This window comes from Felis catus, chromosome E2, assembly GCF_018350175.1.
Source record: "Felis catus isolate Fca126 chromosome E2, F.catus_Fca126_mat1.0, whole genome shotgun sequence".
Classification (NCBI taxonomy): domain Eukaryota; kingdom Metazoa; phylum Chordata; class Mammalia; order Carnivora; family Felidae; genus Felis; species Felis catus.
Genome location: NC_058382.1, coordinates 33,937,626 through 33,959,260, shown reverse-complemented (window position 1 = coordinate 33,959,260; position 21,635 = coordinate 33,937,626). Strand labels below are relative to the sequence as shown.

Genomic DNA, 21,635 nt, shown 5'->3' with positions numbered 1-21,635 from the left:
CGCCCAATACCCCAAACTCAACAGCATTTCTCAGCCGCTTCAGCCCCTCTGCAGACAGCTGTCCTGAGGGCTCTATTGCGCTTCTTTGACCCTTTCTCTGGGGTCTTCTGAGGGCTTGGTTACCTGGGTTTTCCTCCTGCTCCATCAATGCTGTTTTTTAGACTGCCCCTTCTTCTTTCTTCCCCCTAAATATAGCCCATCCCAGGGTCCAGTCTATACCCCTCTCCATCCTCTGTACCTTCTCTCTTGGTGATCTCACTCAAGCTTTGGCTTCAGTATTCCTGTTCGAGAATGTGACTCTCAAATCTGTTTATGGTCTCTGTTCTCAAAGAGCGCCCAGCTAACAGTGGACACCCTGAGCTCTCAGAGCCCCAGGACCCCAATTCTGCCCACTGGGACGTCTTCACACTTCAAGTATTCAAAACCAAACCCACTCTCTCTTTCTCCACCGGAAAGCTTGGTACTTCATCCTCCATATTACATGGTTTCTCCATTCTTATAGCTGCCCAGGCTCTCTATCTCCACCCACACATATATCCAGGAAACCCATAGTTCTGGAAGGTATGGTTTCTTCATCCTCTCTTCCATAGCTTTTGCCACTCCTAGAGCGTTGGGCCTTGCTGACTTGCCTTTGCAGTCTGCACAGCCTCCTCCCTGGGTGCCCTGCCTTCTCTCTTCCAGGCTCCTCCATCTCTTGTCCAGCCAAGCTTTCTAAGGCTCTGCCCCTTCACCTTCAGTGGCTCCCCAGTGCCTCTGAGTCAGTCATGCGCTCCCCGGTCTGAGAGGGGGAGCCTTCCACATTATGACTTTCCTGATCTTATCACCACCCCGCGCCCCCCCCCTCCCCCGCCCAGCTCTCATGCTCCAGGAAAACTGGCTTATTTCTTATTTTCCAAACAAGGGCTCTCCTTATTCGAGTCCTTGTTCAAACCACCGATGCCGCCTGAAATACCTCCTCCCAACCACAGTCCTTGTGTCTATCTGTAGAATCCTACTGATCACTCAAACCTATTCTAAACACCATTTTCTCCAAAGAGACTGGCCTAATTCCCTTGCTCTTATGGGTTTGCTCCCTCCTTCACATCCTTAGAGCCTTTGATTTGTAACTCTCTTATAAGCCGGGATGAAAAACACTTGTTCTCTGTTGACACTGTCCTTCATCCGTATGACATGTTGCTGTCCGTCCTCTCAGCCAGGTGGTTCTGCACAAGGTTCTGCCCACATGGCATTTTTAGAAACTGAATTTATTTTGGCTCCCTTTCAGGAAGCAGTGCTTACACGATGCTTGTGCTTTCGATCATAGGTTTAACCGTCACGTCAAGTGGGGAGTTACCGATGCAGGGGGTGGCTGGGCTCTCCTGGGTCCTGTTTTTGTGAACACTTTTGAATTTAGCAGCACTTTTTGGGGTAACTTCCTGAGCTAAACACAGCTACAAGCGTAACCTGGCTGCTCTGCCTGTGCCTGGGGGCCTCGCAGCTAGGTGGTCCTTTTGGAACATTCCAGCTGGTCTCATCCTTGTAACACCCATCTCTCCCTTGCCACGCAGGAAAGGCCAGGCAGGTGTGTAAAAGGGAACCCAGTCCAAATGGGGACTCTCCGTGTGCTAATGAGGCCCCAGCTTTCTGCCTGGGAGGTAGAACTCAGCAAGCCTATTGGGTGAAAAATGGGCCACACTGTGCTTACTTCAAAGCCACAACAAGTCTGAGCAGGAACTGAAGGAGGATGTGAAATCTGGAGGCTGAAATGGTGAGGGGAACATTGGCAGCTGACTGGGCAGTGGATCCTGGGGGGGACATGAGGGAGGAGTCCCTGCTGAGGTGGCCAGTGTGGCTGCTGGCTGCCGCTGGGCTCCGGCCGTACCCAGCCACTTCCCAGCCCCTGAAACTCACGAAAGTGGAGGGTTTTATCACTCAAAGGCAGACACACACACACACACACACACACACACACACACACACGGGACTGAAATCTGTCACACCTGTGCTGCCCTGTGGGCCAAACAATGAGCTGGAGGACCTTGAGAGCCTCTGATCACACATTAAGGCAGGAGGCAGTGGTGGCTGAGGGTGGGGGGTGACAGAAGAATGTGGTTTTCGCCCCACCCCCAGCATTCACAACTTTGATCAACCATGTGTGGGCCAGACCATAGCCATCAGCAGGCAGCCGTCTGGTGACACCTGTTCTGGTCCAGTTCTCTCGTGCTACACAGAGGCCCAGAGGGGTTAAGGGGTATCCGAGGTCACACTGCCGGTTTGGGGAGGAGACAGAAACTCAAGTCCAAGCCTCCTGGTGGCCATGCTGTGACTCTTTCCACTTAACCCTTCCACCTCTTGGCTTGAGGTAAGATTGAGATACTCAGAGACTTTTATCAAGACAGAAGATGGGGCGCCTCGGTGGCTCCGTCGGTTAGGCGTCCGACTTTGGCTCGGGTCATGACCTTGCAGTTTGCGGGTTTGAGCCCTGCATTGGCTCTGTGCTGACGTCTCAGAGCCTGGAGCCTGCTTCAGATTCTGTGTCTCCCTCTCTCTCTCTGCCCCTCCCTGCTCATACTCTGTCTCTGTCTCTCAAAAATGAATAAACATTAAAAAAAAAAAAAAAAAAAGAAGAAGAAGAAGAAGAAGGAAAAGAAAATGAGTTCCCTGTGAATCTGCAAACACAAGCCAGAGAAGCAAAGGGAAAATTAGTGGCTCCTGTAAATGTTCACGTGGAAGTCTGGCAATATGACCTAAAGATCTAGAAGAAGTTCAGAGAAAAGTTCAATCCAGGGGTGATAAAACAATACAGTTAATTTTTTCAAAACACTCAGCAGAGTTGAGAAACAGCATGTTCCAAAACAAATAAATTCTGTTGACCAAGTGAGCACATTTTTTATTCATTTGTTTTTGACCTTACTGTTAAGGCTTTAAAAAAAAATTTTTTTTTTAATGTTTATTTGAGAGAGAGAGAGAGAGAGAGAGAGAGAGAGAGAGAGACAGACAGTGACAGAGACAGAGTGAGTGGAGGAGGGGCAGAGAGAGAAGGAGACACAGAATCCAAAGCAGGCTCCAGGCTCTGAGATACTAGCACAGAGCCCGATGCGGAGCTTGAACTCACGAACCGTGAGATCATGACCTGAGCTGAAATCGGACACCTAACCGACTGAGCCACTCAGGTGCCCCTCAAGGCTTTTTTTTTTTTTAAACAAAGCTATTATCATTGCTCAAAATGCAGTTTCCAACAGAGTGAAAATTGGTTTTTTGTTTGTTTTTCTAATGCCCTAACCCAGAGCATTTTTTGTCCTTGGATCAGGGTCTCCCTGAGATCTGAAAAGGGAGCACCCATTCGCCAGGAAATGATTTTCTATGTGGTTCTAGAAAGACAAGCGTTCCCTGACTGAAGCTTCACCTTATCTGGAGTTGAGGGTTGGTCCCAGGTCTAAAGAATGGCTCAGAGGCAGGACCCCTCTCCGGTCCCTCGGGAGCAGAGGAGCCATCCCTAATGAGCTCAGCCAGGCACTAGGTGACCCTCACCAAGTCCCCATGCGGTGAACCTACGGTGGGGCTTGTAACAGCCTAGAAGCCCCCAGCCTTTGGTGTCTGCAGCCACAGGACCTGGGAGACACTGAAGTCCCTTGGCTCCCGATCCTAAGAAAGAGATTTTTGCCTTCGTGACTAAGTGGGCACTTCAGTGGGCTTGGAGGGGGCTTACCAGACCCAAAGATGCCTCGTTCCTTTGGCCGCCCTCAAGAAAGTGGCCATTGCAAGGAGGCCCAGCCAGTCATACCTCCCAACAACCCACTTGTATGGGTTGCAGGGGTGCATCTAGAGCTGAAATGCCCTTTCAGGGAGCCTCACCCGCTGGCACGGGGCATCTCTTAATGTACCTTCTGCTCTTGTGTCCTATCTTGGTTGGCGCAAATGCTCTGTAAGCATCCAAACACCCTTACCTGAGCAAGGCTCATCTTCCCCAGGTTCCCTCTCACTGCTGAGCCCCGTCTTGCACTCACCTCCACCGCAGCCCCCTCTGCCTCTGTCTTTGGCTGGTGCTTCCTTACCCCTCACTCTTCACCAGGCCTTGGACAGGGTGTGGACCTTTCTGATCCTTTGCCAATCTGGCCATCTTTATACCTCTTCTCTGCTTCTCCATTCCTGACCCACCAAACCTGCATCCTGAACATCCCTAACCAGACCTCCATCCTCCCTCCCCGACCACACCTGAAAATTAACATCCTTCCATGAGACACCCTAACTCTTGTCCCTCCTTTGAAGCTCGTTCTCGACATGTCCACCACCAGTACCCCTCCTCACATGTTTTTTTTCCTTCCTTTTCCTTCTCTGTGGGATATGATGGAGAAATGCCAGTGATGCCCAACATGCCTTTCTGCAAATCATGGGTCACCACCCATTAGTGGATTGCAACCAACGTCAAAAGAGAAAAAGAGGGGCACCTGGGCGGCTCAGTCTGTTGAGCATCCGACTCTTGATTTCAACTGAAGTCGTGATCTCAGCGTCGTGGGATCAAGCCCTGAGTCTGGCTCCATGCTGAACATGGAGTATGCTGGAGATTCTCTCTCTCTCCCTCTCTCCCTCTCCCCTCCCTTAAAAAAAAAAAAGAGGAAACAAAATATAACAAAGTATCAGAGCGCATCACCCATAGTAAGGATAAGTATCGCTTTGTGACACTTTATAGTTTCAGTGTATGTTTGTTTCAAGTCTCAACAAAAAATATATTTCTCACTGGGGGTTGCAGCCCAAACAAGTTTGAAAGTCCCTCGTCTACTAAAGAACCAACCCAAATGCTGAAGACACATTATTGAAAGTGAAGAGAGTGAGAAGTGGTTAAAGAAATTGCATCATGGAGGCTCAGAGGGCCCTGTGATTCCTCCTTGGAAGGGCTGCAGGGGGGTGTCCATCCTCCTGACTGTTGGAGGAGGGAGGTACACTGAAGGAGCACTCCTAGGGAAGGTCTAGAAACTTCCAGATTCACACTCAGCACTCCGACTCAAATTTGCAGATAAATCAAAGACGGAAATCTTAATTCGTTGTAATCAAGATCAAAAGAAAACTTAAAAGGAATATATATCCACCAGAGAACTTTCCACACAACTTCATCTGCTACTTCCCTAGCCTATACAAACAAAGCCCAGAGGATGTGTCCATTGGGAGTGGGGTCTAGCCAAAGTCTGGAAATCTACCAGCTCCTTCAGTCGCATCATCAGATGCTACCAGTTAAGGTACATCAGGACGTGAGTCTTGTCCCCACCGACAAACAGATGTCCCAGGCCTCCTCAGCTTCGGGCAGGTGTGGCCATGCCTGGAGTTACTGGCAGTAAAAGGTGAGCACGTTTTCCTGGTTTCCTCGGATCAGGATGACCGGAGGTCTGAGGTCCTGGGACAGCGTCTCCAACCAGGCCATGTACAGGGAGCTCGGACACTTTCCTTTCCTCCCTATAGGCAAGGTACTGCAAGGCAGGAAGAGGCGGCAGATGAAAAATTACCAGGAGGCCTTCCCCGCACAGCCCCCCCCAGCTCATGACTTGCTTTCTGAATAGCAACTCTGTTTATGGAGTCCTTCACCACTCCTTCTTCCTAGCCACCCTAAGAACGATCTCCCATTCTCCTTGAAAGCTCAACTCCAATGTACCTTTACCCACAAAGCTTGTGTAAACAAAGCCATGGCCCTGGTAAGACTCACACGATCTGGTCTCCACCTATCTCCACAACCTCATCTCCTCCCAGCCTGGGCCTCGCTCACACCCCTGTGGACACAATGACTTTCTCTCCATTCCAGAAAAAAAAAAAAAAAAAAAAAAAATGGCAAGCTTGCTCTTGCCCCAGGGCCTTTGCATGTGATGTTCTCCCCACCCAGAAGGCGGCGCCTCCAGCTCTCCACCTTGTCTCCTCCTTCAGATCACTCAGGCTTTGGCTTACAAGCACCTCCTTCTCTGATCACCTTATCCAGAGCTGGCCTGTGAGGGGGGCGTTGGTGATACAGTGGTTAACATAGCTGCCTTCCAGAGCAGGCCACAGTCTCTCTTTATCACAGCACCCTGTTTCATTGTCCTCACAGCCCTCCCCACTCTCCAAAACCTCTTTTCATTTGTTGTCTGTGCTGCTCACTATCCTTTCCCCGTGCCTAGAGCACAGACTGGTACAGTTGGGCCATCGCACGGGTGATCTCACCCCCTCAGGCCCCTTGAGTCGTGCCAGCCTGTGGCCACAACAGTGTGATACGCTCACATGTTTCAGTGTGTTCTTGTCCTGCCTCCTGCCGTGTATGTGAGGCCCTGGGAGCAGCACTCCCCCTTGCCTTGGGGCAGCCCTTTGTCCGCACTGCAATGCCGTGCAAATAACGAGGTGCCCTGGGGCGGCCGTTCAACCACATAATTACGGCTATTTCAGGAAGTGACTTTTCCACCACCTTAAGATTCCAGAAATACTTCAGGATGACGGCGGCTGCCCTGCTCTTGGCTCCAGTAGAAGGCGCAGTATCTCACAGGCCCAGCGGGCGGGGCGTTACATGAACTTGAGACACCGGCATCTCACACGGGGCTGCACTTTACAGTCTGTTTTCCTACGGTCCATCCCAACCGTTATTTCATCTGAACTTCAACACAACCCCGGGGGATGGGCAGGGCCTGCAGCAACCCCCCTTCTTCCCAGCTGAGGGCACCCGGGCAGAAAGGAAGACTGAGCGACTCTGGGCTGCAGAGCACGGGCGGGAGCTGGCAGCAGGGAGGCTGTGAGCAAGGCTCTGCCCCTCCTCGGTCACGTGGCTTTGGCAGGTGGCTCACCGCCCTAAGGTGAGGACACACCAACCCCCCTCACAGGATGCTTGCGAGCTGTACAGAGGACAAAGCACACAAAGGGAGCCACGCAATGCCTGGCACACAGCAAGCACCTCCTAACGCCAGCCGCTGATGTCGCACTCATTACTTAGCGGCCAGAAAGGACGGAGCTAGAGCGTGGCAGAGCTGGGGCTCCAACCACGGTCTGGGATCACCCCCCCCCCTTCTCCCCCGCCAGCTGCCTCTGCTCACTGCAACCCTCACCTCTGCTGAGAAGGCCAACCAGGGTCCCTGAGCAGCTGTCTCTTATTTAAAAGTCCAGCCTCAAAGCCTCCCTTGGGACCACCTCTACCCTCCTTTAGAAAGCAAGTTCCCTAGGGGCACCTGGGTGGCTCAGTTAAGCATCCAACTTTGGCCGAGGTCATGATCTTGTGGTTCATAGGTTTGAACCCTGTGTCATACTCCGCACTGACAGCCTAGAGCCTGCTTCGGATTCTGTCTCTTTTTCTCTCTCTTTCAAAAATAAACAAACATTGCAGGGGCGGGGGCGGGGGCGGGAGGGCGGAAAGCAAGTTCCCTAGGACTGGGAAAGGTGGCGGGAACAGGGGTATTTCAATCAGCTGGTGTCACCACAGTTAGGACAGGTTTGTGTCTGGTGACACTCAGGGGAAGGGAAGTGGAAAGATCGAAACCCAACTTCTCTGATTTAACAGGCTGAAGTTTCAGTTACATTGAAAGACTCTCCGGGAACTCCCACGTCATTCTCAGGCACCGAAATCAGAAATTTCAAAGCTGGTGGCTGCATTACCAGGGGCAGGGGACACCCATCACTCCTGCTGTGGCCTTTCAAGCTTCAGCACCACGTTCCCTTCCCCAGCGGAGCCTGTCCACCCGTCCTCCTTTGCGCTCCACCCCAGGCCCATCACTCCTGTTCCCAGGATTAACAGCTTTCAGCTGAAAGCTGTTAATCTTTAGAAATAACGCTGCTCCAGAATAAAGGAACCTTTTGTTCAGATTTGCATCTGACCTGGATCCAAGGTTTCAGGAAACAATCCCCATTTCACAGCTGTGGGATCCTGGGCAAGTTGCCCTAACTCCCCTGAGACTCAGTTTCCTCATCTTCAATGTGTGTGTGTGTGTGTGTGTGTTGTGGGGAAGACAGGTATAAAACAGAAACACTTCACAGCGTTGTGAAAATTACCAAGGCCCAATGCCCGGGTGTGGCATAGAAACTCGATCGACAAGATGCAATGTCGACGAATACTATTGCCTTTGAGGAGGGCGTCTTTATGGAAGCAAGACGGGTCCAAACCCAAAAGTGGGACCAGAGACAGGTTGTCCATCTCGGCAAAAGTTACCGGGCTGGCTTATCATCCTAGAAGGCTGGTTTATCAGCTGCGCAGGTTAAGCTGAACTCAAACACGGGCCATCAATCAGATAAACCGCTGATGGGTACAGAGCAAACACCAAGTTCTGCCCCAAACCTGCTCTAGAAAATGGTCCAAGTGCGCTCTTCAAGATGCTGAAAAATGTAACTTTATCTTTTCACCGCGGCCTGGGAGGATTCTTTTCCTTCCTCGGAATTTCTGGGGAATGCAGTTTCCTTGACTCCGCCCCAGACATTGATCTGGAGGGAACAGAGGAACTGGCCATTTTGCTCAGTGCCCCGGTGGTTCTGATGGAAGTGACCCTCGCTGAACTTGTAGAAACACTGGCGGGCGTGTCTCCGGGGTGGAGACAGGCAATGCCGAGGCGCGGCTGCCGTGCCCTCCCAGTGAAGGTGGCCCAAAGGCCGGGGCCCCTTCGCGCAGCAGATGTAGCTGGTCCCATGGGTTCGGACACCATGCACAGGCGTCTTCTCTAAGATGTCTGGACCCATGATTATTTGTACTTGCCAATTCCACGAAGGTTGGTGGGGGTGGGGGACTGGCTTTCCCTCTGAGGTCCCGGGGATTGGGAAGTGGGAAGGGAGAGGTATCAGCAGGGGCTCATCTCCCAGGATGAAACTGGTCGACTTACGGCTTGAGAGACCAACTCATTTTAGTGGCAAGTAAACTTAGAATCACAGCATGTTAGAGTGAAGGACAACCTTGGAAATAATTAGGTTTAACTCTTCTCTATAATCAGGGAGACGGAGACACAGAGAAGTAGGGTTACTTGCTCAAGGCCACACAGTGAGCTAGCAACAGCAGAGACAAAATGCAAAAAATCTGCTTCTCAGGGGCACCTGGGTGGCTGGGTCGGTTAAGCCTCCAACAGGTTAAGTCTTGGGCTCAGGTCATGATCTCACGGTTCCTAGGTTCAAGCCCTGCATTAGTCTCTGTGCTGACAGCGAGGAGCCTGCTTGGGATTCTCTCTCTCCCTCTCTTTCTGCCCCTCCCCTGCTCATGCTCTCTCTCTCTCTCAAAATAAATAGGTAAACATTGAAAAAAAAATTTTTTTTTGAAAATCCCACTTCTCTTGGCTCAGTCAGTTAAACGTCTGACTTCGGTTCAGGTCATGATCTCACGGTTTGTGGGTTTGAGCCCCGAGTCGGGCTCTGGGCTGACAGCTCGGAGCCTGGAGCCTGCTTCGGATTCTGTGTCTCCCTCTCTCTCTGCAACCCACCCCCCCCCACTTTGTCTCACTCTGTCTCTCAAAAATAAATAAATATATTTAAAAAATCAAAAACAAAATCCCACTTCTCCGAACACAGGTAGCGTTCATGAAGAGGTGGTTTCGCACACACCAGGTACCACACCCAAAGAAAGTTCCGGGGAGTCATCCCAGGATGCAGCCATCCCCACTGTCTTGCACTCTGACCCAGTCCACAGCCTAGTCCAGCCTTGCCCTGGGAGCATTCTCTGCTGGGCGTTGGCCAGAGGCTCACAAATAAACCCAGCTCTTTCTCTTACCACAGTTCGCACATCAAAGAAACACGAAGCGCTTTCTTTGTACAAAAAATGATCTCCCTACCGGCCCCGGGGAGCACTGCTCCCGCAGAGCCAGCCACGTGGACGTGCAACCCGGGCAGTCGCGTGGGGCCCCTGCACTTGGAAGGGTCCCACGCTGGGTTTAATCCTCTGCCGCCGCCATCTTGCCATCCTTAATAATGTTTGAACGCATTTTCATTTTGCATTGGGGCCTGCAAGTGGCGTGCTGGAAAAACCAGTCCCCGCAGGCTTCTTGGCTGCCCTGGGGAACTCCCAGGTGACTAGCCCTCAGGAAATGTGAGCCGGGTCAGCTAGCTGCCTTGCCCCATAGCCCCATTCCCTGGGAGCTGGGCTTCTCTCGGGGAGGGCGCTCAGAGGGCTTGGCCGACCATGTTTTTCCTCCTGGCCTCCGAGAGAATAGAGCCACCCTGAGACCTTCAGTGCCACTGCCACCTGTCCCCTCGCCTTCCGCATACTCAGAAGTGGCCCATAACCGGACACAGCCAGCAGCAGCGGAAGCCGGAGGGTCTGACGGGCGTGGAGCCTGGGACGGCGAGCCTCTCCTGCTGCTGCCCAGGCTTGGCACCAACGTCAGTCGGGGGTGGCCAATGGCCCAGAAGGGCCGGGTGATTCCCAAACAACCAGGAATTGATGTTCTTCTGGAATGGGCTGGGTCCTCTTTGCCAAGCTGAGTTTGGCAGGAAAAGGAGGCGAACGAGGGAAAACCATGGTCAGGGGAGTCCGTGAGGCCTGGGACGTGTGAGGCCCTAGACCTCTGCCAGCTGGCACTCAGGCGAGGGGGGTGCGGAGGACGCAGGCCCAGCCACGTGCTAACGAGCCACCTGGACTGTGTTTCCTGGAACCTCGGGCCCTTCCGCCTCACAGGGGAGGGCTCGGTCCCCAGCCCTCCTGAGGTGCGCACCTCCTGAATCCCTTCCCAGAGCGGACGCCCCGGGCCTCTGCGACAGGCTTCCCCTCCCACCGGGGGCCACTTACATGACCACTAGAGCAGCGTCCTGGGAGGAATCCAGCAGGATCTCGTTCAGCCTCACCTGCCGAAGGGACTGGAACGAAAAGCCACGTGGTCACTGCCTACATTCTTGGGAAACGTCCCCGCTAAGCCCACCAGCCTCTTTTAACATTCAAACCAGATGCATGAATTGTTCCCCCTAAACTATTACAGACTCTCCTTCCTCTGAGATGGAAGGGGCCCCTCAGAGTCACTGAGTGCCAAGTTCACCTTCAGAAGCCCTCCGTGGCTTTTCCTTGCTGGACCTTATTACCACGACTGGGGGCGTAGTCGGGGGGAGCGAGCGCCTTCTGTGGTGCAGAGGCAGCTGGGTCTGAATCTCAGCCCTGATAGCTCACAGCAGAGAGAACCCGGGCAAGGCATGCGGGCCCCCCAAGCTTCACTGTCTTCGCTGCAAAATGGGTAGGATAATCCCTTCCCTGGGGGAATTTGGGCAGCGTCGAGAGCGATAACCTATGCAAATCACCAAGCCAAGGTCCTGGCATGTGGAAGCCTCTCGATAAGGTAGAGTCGGAGCAGAGGTGGAACATGCCGTCTCCTTCTCTGCACCAGGCCAAGCCAGAGCCTTCTGGGGACACTATGCTTTATCCAGCATTTCCCAAGGAGCTGTGGGCCCTCTGGGGCGGAGCCTCAGGGCTGTGACAGATCAGAACTCCCCAAAGCTTACGTGAGGTTGGGTTGGGAGGCTCCCTCCCACCCTAAGACCTGTCTCCAGATGGTTCAGAAATGATTGACACTCAAGAGTCTGACCGTGGGAGGACACCCCAAAGAAGGAGGGAAGTGAGTTCACTGAGATCCCAGACTCCGGATCCTGCCCTAGTGACGTTTGCAGGGAGTAATTCTTCCTTGCGGGAAGGTGGGATGGGATGGTGTCCCAGAGTTTGCTACATGTCCTCTAAGGGGCAAAATGGGGGTGGGGGGACCACCGACCCAGAGCACACAGGGAGCAGAACTGTGATCCCCAGGCGCTCCCACAGCTCGCCCCACCGCAGAGTGGCCACGGCAGCCACCACTTTCCTTTAGGCCTTGAAAGAGCCTGGAAGATGCGACCTGGGCAGGAGCATCCATGGCTTTAGGCTGCTTGTGGGATGGGATCCACAGGCTAAGGGGAACCACCAGGCAGCTTGTTGGCCCATAGCACAAGGTCTACCTTGACCTTTGCCACCTGTCTCAGGAATCCCTCCCACCAGCCATAGAGAGGAGAGGAAGACCTCTGGCCAGTCCATTGCCATGGTCAGGGGTGACTCAAATGGGCAGGGTGACCAGGCTCTCGTGCCAAGAATGGCTCTGAGTTCCACGACTGGGCTACCAAGCATCTGTGGCTTGAGGATACCCCAGAGGCTGGGGCATGGTAGAGGGGGAGGGTTAAGAGGAGAACGTTAAGAAAGTTCAGAACAGGGGCGCCTGGGTGGCTCAGTGGGTTAAGCATCAGACTCTTGATATCGGCTCAGGTCATGATCTCACAGTTCATGGGTTCCAGCCCCTGCATCAGGCTCCATGCTGACAGCGCAGAGCCTGCTTGGGATTCTCTCTCTCTCCCTCTCTCTCTCTCTTTCTCTCTCTTCCCCTCTCCACTCACCCACTTGCTCTCTCCCAAAATAAATAAATCAGCATAAAAAAAAAAAAGAAAGAAAGTTTAAGACAGATACAGCACATGGCCCTGACCCAGAGGAGGGCCTTGACCCCCACCCACCCCGGCAAGGCCCTTCTCTCTCTGGTACCTTGACCCTGTTCTTGTTAATCTCCTCATCTGAGATCTTCCAGGGGCAGTCCCGCCTCATCTCGGTGACAGCAGCCTCATCCTTGAAGCCGTCATTCAGGCGGAAGGGTGCAATCATGTCCTCAAACCTCTTGGTGCTAGGGACAGAGAGAGGAGGTGAGACCAGGTGAGATGGCCCAGTTTCCATGGGAACCAGGTCCCCCGAGGGAGATGGACATGGGAACCAAAGGGACGTTCTTTATAGGCTGAACCCATTCTGCCACTGCGGTTTACATCAAAGCAGCTTCTGCGCAGAAATCAGCACTGACGCTGGCTGTGGCATTCAGCCAACCTTCCGCAAGCTGTCCACACGACCGCCTTGGGATCCACTTCTACCCACTCGACTGGTCCCCAGGTAGCTCCTGAGTACCATCCTGTGCCAGGCTTTGTGCTACTTGCCAGGGAACAAACCCCACAACGTCCGCTATCTACAGAGCGCACAGTCTGCTGGGCAATAAACAGGCCAATATAGAGGGGAAGTTTCCTGAAGGCACAAACTGAGTACCAGGACTGGGAATATTTGGGGTGGGGAAGGCCTTCCTGAAGCTGAAGGATGCCTGTCCCTCTGAAGCCAGCTCTTCACAGGTCAGCGGGTGCTGAAGCACACAGAACTGGAGGTGCAAAGGCCCTGAGGCAGAAGTGTGTTTGGTGTGTCTGGGGAGCAGCAAAGGAGCCAGCATGGCCAGAGCAAGGTGAGTGGGGCACCCAGATCAGACAGGCCTTCGTTATTTACCCTGAGTGAGACAGGAAGCTGTCTGTGGCTGTTCTTTGACTTGACTTACATTATTTAAAATAGAAATTGGGACTGGTCAGCATTCAGATGAAGCCACCTGAAGCCACATGGATGGATGAGCTCACATGGGGGACAGAGTCAAGAGAAAAAAATGTCCAGGGCCCAATCCCAAGGATGCAGACTAGTTTACGTCAGATAAAGGAGGAATAATCAGCAATTAAAACTGGAAAGAAGGATGGGGCACCTGGGTGTCTCAGTCGGTTGAGCGGCCGACTTCGGCTCAGGTCACGATCTCGCGGTTCGTGAGTTCAAGCCCCGCGTCGGGCTCTGTGCTGACGGCTCAGGGCCTGGAGCCTGTTTCAGATTCTGTGTCTCCCTCTCTCTGACCCTCCCCCGTTCATGCTCTGTCTCTCTCTGTCTCAAAAATAAATAAACGCTAAAAAAAAAAAATTAAAAAATAAAATAAAAAACTGGAAAGAAGGATCACTAAGGTAGGAGGGATCCTGTCAAGGGCGACGTCTCCAGAGCCAAAAGAACTGTTTCAGGAAGGATCGCTGTGTCAAATATAGTGGAGAGGCAGAGAAAGATAAGGACAGAAATGAGCTCTGTGGACAAGGTGGTGCGGAGATGAGCAATGACGCTGGCGAGGGTGGTTTCCGTGAGGCCACGAAGGGCTTAAATCTCTTTGGAGAAGTTTGTGCAAAGGAGGAGACAGTGGGCCAGGAAGTGGAGGCAGAGAGGGGCCAAGGCAGGGGTTTTAAAGATCAGGGCTGCTGGATGGGGTCTGCGTGCTTTTGCTCTCAGTCTCCTCCCTGCTAGAAGGTATTCCCCAGTGTCTCTGCTCGAGGCCTTTCTCAAGGCTTTGCCAACAGAGACAGCTGCATTGTCTTGTGCGTTCTGGTCCGTGTCTGCAGCGTTCTGATGGCTCTTGACTTCCTCTAGCCTGCACTTGGGCCAGAGTAAACCCTGGTGGTGGGAGCTGTGATTACTCACCTCTGCCCCAACACGCAGTAGGGGCCAATATACCCATCACCACTGACTAGTTCCTTTCTTGATTTCCTTCCCTTTCCAGGAAATGGGGAATCTAAGGGAAAAGTAAGAGGTCGGACGGACCTTACTTTTTACTAGGGAGGTGGAGTGCTGGAAAACCTCGATTAGACTGATTTACAGAAAGCAAACCCTGTTGTAAATGTCTTAGTTTCAGAATATGAAATTGAATCATTGAGCAAGCAAATAACCTTCCTTCTGACCCCACCATGGAGCCTAGCTACAAGTTCACATGGGGGTGTTGCTTAAAGTCTGTGTGCTTGCTGTTGTGGGGGTGGGGGGAGAGGAGGAGAGCCGGGGCCCAGACCATTCAACATTCGCCCCACTCTAAACACCGATGTATTTATAAAAATAACATCAGGGGCTGTCGCTGCCATGTTTCTGCCTCAGGGACTATGTACCTTCAGTTCTGGAATGTGCCTCTGCCACGGCCCCTGCCCTCCAGCCATGTGCTTCTGGGCCTGTGACTCTGCCAACCCTGGCCACAGCCAACTGGAGCAAAGGTAGCCAAGAAATAGGCTTTGCGGCAACCTCTACCTTCGCCTGGCAGGAAGAGATAAACTAGGCCAGTCATAGTTCCTTTTTCAGAACTTGAATTAGGCAATGCCTAGAGAAGGAGTAAGTTCGTCGTGGAGCTGAGACCTTCACAAAAAGGTCAAGGTCTGGAGCTCAGAAGCCACAAGTAGGCAGAAGCCATCAATCTGGCATTTTTGAACATCGACTCGGGACTAAGACAGTGGTTCTCAAAGTTGGGTGCCTGGACCAGCACCTGAGAGCTTATTAGAAATGCAGGCTCTCAGGCGCTGACCCAGATCTGCTGACTCAGCATCTTGGGGCAGGGGGCGGGGGAGGGGGACCCAGCAAGCTGTGTTGTCATACGCCCTTCCATGTGAGTTTGACAGCGGCCATGGTTTGAGAACCACTGCTTTATGAAAACATTCAGGGTGTTGGAGAAAATTTAGAAACTTATGAGTAGCAAGCAGTGGGAAGTGTGAAGCCAGACATCCCCCCCCCCCCCACGCAGGTCCTTGGGGAGGGTGGGGGGTGGGGTCCCTTAAGGATGAAACACCTGCCTCCCCTCGAGGGGCAGAGCACCCGGGACGCGCGCCAGCGTGAAACACGCGCTCTGAGAAAAGCACGAACTGACCATTCACTGTCCTCCAGCCCAGCTGTGTTTCTGGCAAAGCCCAGAGCTCTGACATGCAAAGGAAGAAACACTGGCAGGAAAAGAAGCGGCGGCAAACTCCTACCCCTTCCTCTTTCTTCCCCTGAGCCCCGTGTGGGTGGCTGCCTGCCCGTGGCTCACCAGACACACAGGGGCCACACGCACAGGGGTCTGCAGGGCACATGGCTGGTCCTTCTGCCTGGGAAGGAAGTCACCGCAGAGAACTTACTGCTCCGCCCGCGGCTTCTGGTTGATGTCGGGAAGGACGTGAACGTCGTGGAATCCCAGTCGGAACTTGCTTAACAGAGAAACGATCCTGGAAGGTGGAGAGTTCTAAACATGAGTTCTTCCAGTCAACGGGTTGGTCTTGAGTGTCTACCGAGGAGCCAGCAGCGAGAACAGCAGATCAAACCCTGCCCTCAGGGAGTTTGCATTCAGGACAAGAGCCGAATATTGATACAGTAGGTCAGATGATGACGAGCAATGTGGAAGAGTAATGAAGCAGGGTTTCCCCAAGTATCTCCGTACTATACTAGCACGCCTTACGTTTTAATGTGTCTATACATCTGCCGGGGACCTTGTCACAATACGCAGTCTGATTCACCTGGTCGGGGGCAAGGGCCTGGGATTCTGCATTCTGATAAGCTCCCAGGTGATATATACGGCTGCTGCACGGACCACACTTTGAGAAACAAGGGTCTAAGGGATGGGAAGGTAAACCACGGGAAATTACAGGGTGGGCTAAGGAAACAGAGATGCCGCACATGAGCTAAATGCAGAACCAGGAGCGACAGCCACATAGCACTGGCTTTGCATGCAACAGGGGAGGAGACGCCAACGCCATGGTTTGTGGCAGTCAGGGAGGGCTTCATGGAGGAGGCGGCAAGCTAGCCAGACCGTGCCTGGTGTGCAAGATTACTATAAGGGGGTGTGGTGTCCACACCGGAGCCTTCTAAATAATATACCTGACTTGGCTCTAGCCCACCCACTGCATCAGAATTCCTGGACGGGACGGGACTTTGGGGATACTCCAGAATGAGCTGGCAGGGTTTGAGTGCATGGGGGTGGGAAGTTCCAATGAGTGAGAACATGGGGGTGCAGGGGGTGAAGGGGGAGCAGTGAGTGGCTAGCTGGAGGAGGCAGGAGGGAGGGATAAACCTTAAGGATCAGGCTGGGGCCCAGGTATCAAGCTACTGCTGGTCCCTGAACTCGGGAGCGAAATTAGGAAGCAGAGCTGTGGGCAGATGTGTTGGTGTGCGGTGTGGGGGTGGCAGGAGGCAGCACAAGCCTGGTCTTGGGGTCACAAAGTGGGGGGAAGAGGGCTTGGCCTGGTGGAGGGACGGATGGGAGGCAGAGAACACTCTACAACCTTCCCATGCAGGACAGCCCGTGACCCCCATGGGGCCATGGTCTTGAGCCCAACTAAACCTGCTGAGCCCGGCTTCCATTGGGGGCTGGAACTGGAAGCTGAGCCGGCAAAGCAGCCTTCCTGGCCTGTTTCTGGAGATCACAGAGAAGCTAGATGCTGCCCTTTCTAAGCAACGCTTTCCTCGGCACTGCTGGGAAGGGCCTTCCGGTATAGAAGCTCTCAGCAGGGGTGAGGACAAGGAGATGGGGTTGCTGGGCACCCTTAACTCGCACAAGGGGTGACTGAGAAGGCATCATGGGGGCGTAGTCCTGGTGCAGGACCAGGGTGGCAAGGCCACAGGGTCCCGGCCCTGGGGCGTCGTGGCTGGGATTGTTGTAGAGGGCACCAGAGGCTGGGTGGAGTTTCTTCTCTTTGGCTAATTAATCGCACGACCTTGAGCAAGCCACCCATTGTTCCCAACCTGTCTGCCCCGTCCAGCGGTCTTCCACCCTACAACCTTTCACCTCACTTGACCTTGCTCTTGCTCTAAAACAACCGTGGCCCAACTCTAGGCACACGTGAGCCACCTGCCCGGCCGCACACCTGTATACCTGCCTTACCATCTACTTCCCTTTCGACTTCAATCAACTCATTTCTTACTTAGCCACATCTTAAAAGGAAATGTCATATGGCAATGTTCAAGAGAAAACCAGCATCTCCTGCCGGAGAGAGGCGATCAGTAAAACCCACAAACCACCGTGGCTAAGTTCTGACCGGTAGCCGTTGCCGGCCAAGCTCCCCAGCCAGGCCTGTTCTTTCCGGGTGAGACAGATTAGCCTGGGTTTCCCGGCAGAGGGCCCTGCTCCTGTGGAGTGAGCCACACAATTGGAGGAGAATTAAACGTCACTTCTCACCAAGAAATTCAGTAGGATCTGCGGCCCTGTCTCCTGGCCACGGAAGTCACCTCCTGTCTCACCAGGAACAGCATCCCAAGCTTGGGGGGATGTCGCCCTGAAGGATCCTCAGCCCCACCTCACCTCTCAGCAGGAGGGGCCTTCTCCATCCCTCCTTTCACACAGATTTCTCCTTGAGCAGATTTTGTGGTTTTAAAATGTAACACTCCTCCCCCTCATGGCTGGAACTAGAGCGCCTGTCGCTTATTAAAAGGGGGACAGGACACGGAAGCCTGCCCCGGCCCAGAGCCCCCTCACCACTGCTGTGACCTGGGGAGAGCTGAGCCCACCCGGGGCAGGGGTGCGGGTGCGGGGAGCGGGGGTGGGGGCACCCCTGGGGAGAGCTGGGCTGGCGCTGGACCAGCAAGCCCCACTTACGCCTTTCTCTCCTGGTCCATCCTGTTGATCTGGCCCCCCACGAACACGCGGACCCTGCATTTGCTCCACCTCTTCTTGCGGCCGAGGAGATAGGGGATGAGGAGGGTGAGGCCTGGCAAGGAGGGTCCCCGTAAATCAAGAGGGAAGTGCCCTCAGGGCAAAACACCCTCCGGGTTCTCGCCCCGCTCTGCCACTGGCAAACCTCTTCCCCTCGCTGGGCCTCAGTTTACCCATCTGTATCATGAGGGTGCTAGACTAAAGCAGGGTGGCACACGGGGCTCTGTGGGCTGGGGTCCATTTGGCCTGCATGATGTTTTTATTCTATCTATTTATTAATATAATTTATTGTCAAATTGGCTAACATACAGCGTGTAAAGTGTGCTCTTGGTTTTGGGGGTAGATTCCCGTGATTCGTCGCTTACATACAACCCCCCAGTGCACATCCCAACAAGTGCCCTCCTCAATGCCCATCACCCATTTTCCCCTCTCCCCTAACCACCCTTAGATTGTTCTCTGTATTGAAGAGTCTCTTATGGTTTGTCTCCCTCCCTCTCTGTTTGTAACTATTTTTCCCCCTTCCCCTCCCCCATCGTCTTCTGTTAAGATGCTCAAAATCCATAGGTAAGTGAAAACATATGATATCTTTCTCTGACTGACTTATCTCACTCAGCATAATACCTTCCAGGACCATCCACGTTGCTGCAAATGGCATGATTTCATTCTTTCTCATCTGCATGATGTTTTTAAATAAGTGAGCTGACATTTAATAATTGGGGGCTCCTGGGTGGCTCAGTTGGTTAAATGTCCGACTCCGGCCCAGGCCAGGATCTCACAGTTTGTGGGTTTGAGTCCCACGTCGGGCTCTGTGCTGACAGCTCAGAGCCTGGAGCCTGCTTTAGATTCGGTCTCTCCCTCTCTCGCTGCCCCTCCCCCGCTTGCACTCTGTCTCAAAAATAAATAAGCATTGGGGCGCCTGGGTGGCTCAGTCGGTTAAGCGTCCGACTTCGGCTCAGGTCACGATCTCGCGGCTTGTGAGTTCGAGCCCCACGTCGGGCTCTGGGCTGACAGCTCAGAGCCTGGAGCCTGTTTCAGATTCTGTGTCTCCCTCTCTCTCTGACCCTCCCCCGTTCATGCTCTGTCTCTCTCTGTCTCAAAAATAAATAAACGTTAAAAAAATTAAATAAATAAATAAGCATTAAAAAATATGTTTATAATAAGTGGGGGCTTTGCATGTGAAAATCTGGATTGCTGGCATTTTTTGAAGATGAAAGATTTGACCAATGGATGGGAACCCTCATCCTTCCTTGTCATCCCTTCATAGAAGGCCAAGAGCAGCTGTCACTTATCACTGCATAACCCTGGACAAATTACATCACCACTGTATGTCTCAGTTTCCTTATTTGTAAAGGAGTCTCAAACAACTTCCTACCTAGGGATTGCATTAGGTTAGCCCACGGAAAGCACTTAATGTCAAGCAAGGGTAAGCGTTCTCTCTATATTAACTTTCACCAACAGGATACATACTACTGGAGCGGGAACATTTTCTGTCTACCTGGGGCCCTATTTCTGTCTACATGGAATAATAAAGCTGAGAGGCATGTATCTTAAGAAAAATGGGAGAGGGTATATTTCTTTGGGAACAGAAGAACATTCCTACAGCTTTTCTGTGCACTGGCCCATCTCCCCCAGTGATGGCGGGTGCCTGTGGCTCCTAAGGCCCAGCTTGTCTGAACATTCCATCCTGTGCCAAACTCAGCTCCTCCTATAAAGTGTTCCATTTTACAGCTGAAACACTGGGGGCCAAGAGAGGGGCCCGGCCAGGCTCCCCCAAGCCCAGAGGTGGGCCCGAAGGCCCCTATTCCCCTTTTCTGGGCCCCAGGGTCCCTTAAGGAACCTTGTCCAGAGTGGGAAGGGTAGGCCATGTAGGGAAGACAGCCTTGGGGAGAGCTGGTGTCCAGGGGGCACTGACCTCCGTCGTCAAATAGCCAGTAGATGTCTATGGTCTTCTTGCCCTGCTCAGACTGGAAGATGGTGCTGGCCTGCTCCTCCCGTACCAGGGCCTCGGGGTCCACTGCAGGAGCACAGGGGCAGATCACCTCAGAGCAGTGCACATTCAAATGCCTGTGTCTGTCTGAAAACAGAGCCACCTGCCCTGTGAGGTGGGCTCGCTGTCACCCGGGCCACGCACACAGCGGCCAGAAGCACCCTGCTCAGGGCATGCATGGTGGGGACTGGCCCAGATCACCACCAGTGGCTCTCCTGACAGTGAGACCCTCATACCCGATTGTCAGGCAGGTGGACCAGGAGCGGCAGTCCCAGACATGCAGTGCTAGGACGTGCCCCTCCCTTGCTCCTCGCGTCTCTCCCCCAGGATTCTGGTGGGCATTGGAGACCAGGGACCATTCTCTTAAAAACAACCCTGTGCCCCTTGCAAATGCCCACCGGATGCCCCCAGCTCCTGTGCTGTTCCCCTGCCTCCCAGAGCATCAGTGGGAAAGGACTGAAGGAGAAGCCTACTCCTCTCCTCCCTGACATCTGAGTGTGGCCAGGTGCCTTTGGAGGGGTCGGACATGGGCTGCAGAGCCAGCTGGGTGGGTCCTCACAATGTCAGGATACTGAATTCCCAAAGAGGGCTGTGATGTTGAATATTGCCCCAGCCCACCCGTTCTGGCCCCCAGTTACCCATCCCCAAGGGTCTCGAGCACCTCCTGCCCTTGACCAGCTTCCCTCATGGCCCCCCACTAGCTGCCCCACGAGGTGAGAGCGCCTTGAGTGGGGTGGGGACTGACGTGTGCCCGAGACAGATGGCCTGGCCCCGCTGGTGCCGGCTTCTTTGCTGTCCTCCGCTGGGTCAAACACTGGGTCAAACACTGGGTTAACTGCAAGAGAGGGGACAGTTTTGTTCCCAGGCTCTCCTTATTTAGGGCACTTCCAGGCTCCCCCTTATACTAGAGAGTCCTGACTCCTCACCTTCCACTGACCTGGCCCCTGCCCCTGAGCCAGGAGCCCTCACAGCATCTCCCCGTCTCAGCGAAAGTCCCCCTCCTCCGAGAGGCCTTTCGGACCACATGCCCTGTGTTGGCGTCACTGTCTAAAATGACTTGTGGGGGCGCCTGGGTGGCGCAGTCGGTTGGGCGTCCGACTTCAGCCAGGTCACGATCTCGCGGTCCGTGAGTTCGAGCCCCGCGTCGGGCTCTGTGCTGATGGCTCGGAGCCTGGAGCCTGTTTCCGATTCTGTGTCTCCCTCTCTCTCTGCCCCTCCCCCGTTCATGCTCTGTCTCTCTCTGTCCCAAAAATAAATAAACGTTGAAAAAAAAATTTAAAAAAATAAAAAATAAAAAAATAAAATGACTTGTGGGTCCACTGCACTTCCTATGGGAACAGCAGCTTCCCAGGGGCAGACTTTGTTTTACCCCTGCAGTACCCCTAGCGCCTAGCACGACGTCTGTCAGGAGCACGGGCTGCTGTTCTGTAAATATTGGTTGCATCAATATTCATTGCACAGCCGCTGTGTACCAGGCATGCTGTCTGCACAGGGTGACA

General features: G+C 53.5%; 1 protein-coding gene across 7 annotated transcripts in view; it reads right to left on the bottom strand.

Moving 5' to 3' along the window:
- Positions 1 to 4,636: 4,636 nt before the first annotated feature.
- The window catches only part of SLC12A3 (solute carrier family 12 member 3), a 38,819-nt gene continuing 21,820 nt past the window's right edge, over positions 4,637 to 21,635 (bottom strand). For 2 of the 7 annotated variants that reach the window (XM_023245212.2, XM_023245213.2), the window contains exons 20-26: positions 20,798 to 20,971; positions 20,062 to 20,163; positions 18,093 to 18,204; positions 15,643 to 15,729; positions 12,431 to 12,566; positions 10,676 to 10,743; positions 4,637 to 5,441 (exon numbers count right to left, since the gene is read on the bottom strand). In XM_023245212.2, coding sequence (XP_023100980.1) covers positions 5,300 to 5,441; positions 10,676 to 10,743; positions 12,431 to 12,566; positions 15,643 to 15,729; positions 18,093 to 18,204; positions 20,062 to 20,163; positions 20,798 to 20,971 — 821 coding nt within the window. In that variant the 3' untranslated portion in view covers positions 4,637 to 5,299. Of the gene's footprint in view, positions 5,442 to 10,675; positions 10,744 to 12,430; positions 12,567 to 15,642; positions 15,730 to 18,092; positions 18,205 to 20,061; positions 20,224 to 20,797; positions 20,972 to 21,635 lie in introns of all 7 variants that reach the window. The other 5 variants (XM_023245215.2, XM_023245216.2, XM_023245217.2 and 2 more) reach the window with 3 other exon arrangements.